This window comes from Palaemon carinicauda, chromosome 4, assembly GCF_036898095.1.
Source record: "Palaemon carinicauda isolate YSFRI2023 chromosome 4, ASM3689809v2, whole genome shotgun sequence".
In the NCBI taxonomy this organism is placed as follows: Eukaryota; Metazoa; Arthropoda; class Malacostraca; order Decapoda; family Palaemonidae; genus Palaemon; species Palaemon carinicauda.
The window spans coordinates 97,190,489-97,196,488 of record NC_090728.1 but is presented as its reverse complement, the minus strand read 5'-3'; the positions used below and the strand labels follow the sequence as shown (position 1 = coordinate 97,196,488).

At 37.4% G+C, this 6,000-nt stretch overlaps 1 protein-coding gene across 1 annotated transcript in view; it reads right to left on the bottom strand.

Annotated features, from left to right (window-relative positions):
* Window positions 1-3,984: 3,984 nt before the first annotated feature.
* LOC137640077 (3-oxoacyl-[acyl-carrier-protein] reductase FabG-like) overlaps window positions 3,985-6,000 on the bottom strand; it is a 250,996-nt gene continuing 248,980 nt past the window's right edge. Inside the window, exon 8 of the mRNA XM_068372519.1 lies at window positions 3,985-5,843. Within this exon, the coding sequence (XP_068228620.1) occupies window positions 5,685-5,843 (159 nt within the window). The 3' untranslated portion in view covers window positions 3,985-5,684. The remainder of the gene's footprint in view (window positions 5,844-6,000) is intronic.

The window sequence follows — 6,000 nt, the reverse complement described above, 5'->3', positions numbered from 1 at the left end:
GACCGGTACCGACCTTAGTACGATCACTTCTCAAGCCATGGTCGAAGGTCAAGAGCCTAATGAGGACCGTTCTCTTACAACCACATCCCCATCCATGACCATCCACACGGATGCCTCGACGGAAGAATAAGGAGGTCACTCCCATCAAATTAAAGTCAAAGGGACTTGATCGTCTCTGTTCAAGACCTTTCACATCAATATTCTGGAGGCCATGGCAGTCCTCTTGATGCTTAAGAAACTATCTCCTCACAGGTCAGCCTATATCAGGCTGGTCCTGGACAGCGAAGTGATAGTGAGATGTCTGAACCGACAAGGCTCAAGATCGCCCCACATTAACCATGTGATGTTAGCCATCTTTCGTTTAGCGAAAAAGAAGAGATGGCACTTATCAGCAGCTCACCTACAAGGGTTCCGCAACGTGACGGGTGACGCTCTATCTAGGCTAAAGCCGATAGAGTCAGAATGGTCCCTAGATGCAGACTCATTCTCCTTCATCTTGGAAAAAGTCCCAGAACTGCAGATCGACCTTTTCACGACGAGCGACAACAAGAAACTACCTTGATATGTAGCCCCATACGAGGACCCTCTGGCGGAGGCGACGGACGCCATGTCCCTCGATTGGAACAAATGGACCCAGATCTACCTGTTCCCTCCAACCAATCTCCTGCTGAAGGTCCTCAACAGGCTGAGATCCTTCAAAGGAACCGCAGCACAAGTGGCCCCCAAGTGGCCCAAGAGCAATTGGTCCCCTCTAGTGATGAAATTGAAGCCGAGGCTGGTCCCTCTACCGAACCCAGCTCTATCTCAACTGGTTCAGAAGTCAACTGTCTTCGCTTCATCACAGAGAACCCTAAACCTCCATCTCATGATTTTCTCGCCTTGGCAGTAAAGAAAAGATTTGGGATCTCAAAAGGCAGTATAGACTTCCTAGAAGAGTACAAGTCAAAGTCAACCAGAAGACAATATGAATTGTCTTGGAAAAAGTGGGTTGCTTTCGTAAAAGCAAAAAGACCAAAAGAAATCTCAATAGACTTCTGCCTGTCCTTCTTCATCCACCTTCACCAGCAAGGCTTGGCTGCCACCTCAATAACTACGTGTAAGTCAGCCTTGACTAGACCTCTTCTATACGCCTTCCAGGTGGACCTGGCGAACGAAATCTTCAACAAGATTTCGAAGGCATGTGCTAAACTTAAACCTGCAGCCCCTCCGAAGCCCATTTCATGGTCTCTGGATAAAGTCTTACACTATGCTTCAGCCTTGAACAATGAAGATTGTTCTCTTAAGGATCTAACACAAAAAGTGATTTTCCTGTTCACCATAGCCTCAGGGGCTAGAGTTAGTGAAATAGTAGCCCTATCATGAGACGAGGGCCATATTCAGTTCACGGAAGCGGGAGAACTGAATCTCTTTCCTGATCCTACCTTTCTCGCCAAAAACAAGCTACCCACCCAAAGGTGGGGTCCCTGGAGAATCTGCCCTCTGAAGGAAGATGTCTCTCTATGTCCAGTAGTGTCTAAAGGTCTATCTCGGAATAACTTCAGACTTCAGGGGAGGACAGCTCTTCAAAGCAAAACCTCAGGATCGAACTTATCCCTAAAACAACTGAGGGCGAAGCTCACCTACTTCATTCGCAGAGCGGATCCTGATAGTACACCCGCAGGTCATGATCCGAGAAAAATTGCTTCCTCACTGAACTTTTTTCAGCATATGGACTTTGAGCGTCTTCGCTCATACACTGGTTGGAAGTCCTCCAGAGTGTTTTACAAACATTATGCGAAGCAAGTGCACGAACTCAAACATTATGTGGTGGCGGCAGGTAGTGTGGTGAAACCTGTCGTCTAGTGCTGCGATGAACAGTGAATTGATTGGGACTCAATTCGGGTGGAAAGATGTTGGCACCTTCCAGTGCAATATCCTTTTATGTGATTGTCACCCTGGTGACACTAGGACTGTTAATTTCTTGGTGCAGAATTATACAAATGACACTAGTGCCATGTGTACATTGTACAGTGTTGATAGTATCCAACATTTACAGTAAAAATTATCTTAATAATTTTCTCAACTGTTGTGAGTGGCATTAACCCTTTTCTTCCCTTCCGGGTAGAAAAACATCGTCTGTATATGTTGAATGTATAATTCCCTTTTATGTTATATTACACATGTTGTTCCATTCAATCATTCGACCTAAATAAATGACTAAAAGTGTAATTGTGTCTTATTTTATCCCACAAGTAGCAAAAATAAAACATAGCCAGAGTCCTTTTACTTATTTTCCTAAGTAAAACTCATACTTATGGTACTGATGTATATGAACAAATAGATCTGGTTGATACTTATATTTGTTCCTACACGTATACAAACTTTGAGCTTTTATTGTCTAGCAAGACACTTCCCTGTAGGGGGCAGGAAGCCCTAACATTGTTCCATGATTAGCGGTAATGATGTATAACGGTATCATCATATCTTTCAGTGGTCTGGATGACCATATAAAAGCTGACACAAGGTTGAGGCACTTATACAAATCCACAGATACAGTACATTCAAGTACTGTAATTCTCTGGTAAACTTCCATCAGGACAACATGGCTTGAGCCAAAAAATGGATTTTGAAGCAAAGCAAAAAATCTATTTTTGGATAAGATAGCCATGTCGTCCTGATGGACCCACCCTCCTTTTCTAAGAAAAGGCTTAGGTAATATTCCCTCCCGAAACTACTATATCTGTAGCACCATGCTCAATGCTACAAGGAATGAGCGCCATCTTGGAGCCCTGTAATAGTAGGGGAGGAAGGGTAACCTTGATAACGGCTCCCCTTCAATTTCGCCACTTCCCACTCTAAGCGAAAACGCTATTCGGGGTGAAGATTGCCATGTGTCGTATCAAGATATACGTTCCCTGATATTAGGCGATATCCTTAAGAGAAATTTTAAGGATACTCGCGCCAGGAGTTAGAATTCTGAAGACCTATGGTCAATTCTCTGGGAGTATCACTGTAGCCAAATATCCCTTAGAAAGCTGTCTATAGGAAGTTCCATTAGGACGACATGGCCATCTCACCCAAAAATAGATTTTTCGCTTTGCTTCAAAATCCGTTATATTCGGTCTAATTTGTGGTAGGTATTTACTCAGGATTACATTTATTTTGATTTTAATACATTTGTTTGTTTCATCATTAAAATATGGCAATTTGATGAAGAGTTCAAGTTTTTTTGGACCAAATTTCTTTGATTTAGGGCAAAATATGCTGTTAAGGAAAGTTCTGAGTTTGTAATAGAAGATTTTGGATGGAAGCATCTACTCAAAAAGTTAACTCCGAGTCCAGTGTGAGAAGGTTTTCTGTAAATATGGGTGTCTATACCCTTACTTGGATTTCTTTATTAAAATATCTAAAAAGGGAATTTGTTTATCCTGTTCTTTTTCTATCGTAAATTTTATTTTTTGATGTTGCAAATTCACGTAATTCAAAATAATTTCCGCATCTTCCTTCTTTTTTAATATTATAAATGTATCATTTACGTATCTTTTGTAGTAAATTGGCTTAAAATCTGATGGACAATTAATTGGGAACCATTCTATTGGCTGTAATAAAGTACTGTACAGTAGTGTATAATCATGCTATAAAACATTAAAGAATTTAAACACTCATTTCAAAATTTCATTCCACAAAAATACACCCTCACCTGAAAAAACTTCTAGCTGTCCTCCAAATAATAACTTACAAATAATAATCCACAGAAAGTTGCAGTGCTCCATACTATAACTGTATTATACCAGGTTACAAAATAACTGTAAATGCTTCTTATTATACTGTTCAACTTTCCCTATTACAAATTATATTAAGATCTTAGTAGATTAAGAATCATTGATTTTATATGATTTTTTTTTCTAAATTTACTTATCTAATCAATTTTGGCAGTCCCTTTGCACAATATAGAGAAAACAGACATATTACACTATAGTGCTTCACAAAGGAAATGAATTCCTATTCTCATTGGAGTATATTCTATTTAATGGAGAACTATTCACGGACTTTATAAATGAGTATAGCAAGGCATTCAAGTTTTACAGCCTAAGAAATTTCAGTCTTGGTATCAGATTGAAAATTACATTACAAGTATGGGTCCGCAGGTTGCTTGAACAGTAATACAGTATTAAAATATTAATAAAACAGACAATAAAATTGCATTGTTAAGTTCATTGATTTCTTTGACTGATTTTGAAGTAATAAATCCAATTTAGTTATAAGCTACAAAGTCTATCCTTGAGGTAAATTTTCATCTGAAGGCCTGAAATATATTCCACACAACATTATTGCAAAATATTTCAGAAAATTGCCCTAAAAATTTAGAATAAAATTGATAACTGTTATTTTAACTTGCATCAAACATAGTAACTTGGGACAAAATTTCTATATAAAACAAAATGCATTTTAAGTATTTAACAAAACCCCCATACAAAAATACAAGAGTACTAAGAAGGAAAATCTATGTATCAGACAAATCTGTGATCCCGATCACCAAAATTTCACAAAACTGAAAAAGAGATGAAAAATATAAGGGATACTAAACTTAAAATTAGTACTGATAACTTGGTCAGTTTACCCATTCAGTTTGTTGTAGCATTACAGTTTACCAAATTTAACTACTATAATTACAATTACTTATCTTATAGTACCAAAATTTTATTTTGTAATAACAGTACCTATGTAAACAGTTAAGTTATAAAGATAAAAAACTACTTACAGTACTAAACAGCCATAATTTTCATCTGTAAATTAAATTTACTATGCATATGATGTCATTCTGATTTTATGTACCAGCTATTTACTACAGTAACTAAGATTCTTCAAACTTTTCAACCCCCTGGATTTCTTTATTTAGTTTTCATTTTTTCTCTTTGTAAAGTTTTGTCAAAATCTACCACATATTTTATCTATTTACAACTCGTTACTACAAATTTCATTTACATGTGTTTCCAGGTCAAGTTATGCATACAATCCCCAACTTATGACTAGTTTACACTCTGTAGGATTGGTTGCCAGTCAAAATTGATGTAAGCCATGAAACTACATAAAAAATATTGATTTACTTTCTTTCAATTATGCAGCACACACTGCATTTGAGTAGGGGTTTAAATATTCCTTCAACTTTTATGAACACAATATCATTAGTTCTTTAATAAAGCTATGCATAGCCAAGTTACTACTGAAAAATATAATTATAATTTCAACATTTTATCTTAAATGCAGCAAAGTATGTATTCTTGAGGTCAACAACATGATCATTAAATATACCATATGCAAAACAAGAATCTGAGATAAAAACTCTAATATACAGTATAGTGGCATTGCCAAAGATCCTTTCCTTTATCTTCATACATATCACTAACAAGAAGAGAAAGTACTTTGGAAGAACAAAATATTTACCACATGGCTGCTAAACACTTGGCTAATACTGTACAGTACTAAACTTCCCCATTAACCTCTTTGACTCTCAACAGCTTTATTAAACATTTCGTTCCATATTTAGCCAGCACAAATATTTCTTTATGCACAGTACTGTACCCCAGTGTCTAAAGAAAATCTACAACTGTTAGCTATATAATGTACAGTAAACCTACTGTGACTAAGCCATAACTAAATGACTTGTTCTACAATAATCAATTTCTCCCCAAAGTATTAGTGCGTTAACGGGGGCACATAGCATGGCGGCCACCATCAACAGGTACTGACGCCCCAGTAATGAAAGATGCATCATCAGAGGCAAGAAATGCAATAGTAGCTGCTACCTCATCAGGTTCTCCAGGGCGTCCAAGAGCATGAGTGAGCTTCGAACGTTCAAGGAACTGCAACAGGAATTACGGAAATAACACAAGGCAAAATTAAATACAGTACCATCCAATATGCAGAAAAATAGAATATCAAATAACTTCACTACTGTACTTAGTAGTAGACAAACCAATGTTACACAGATGCATATAAATTCTTACCCCTACAATTAAA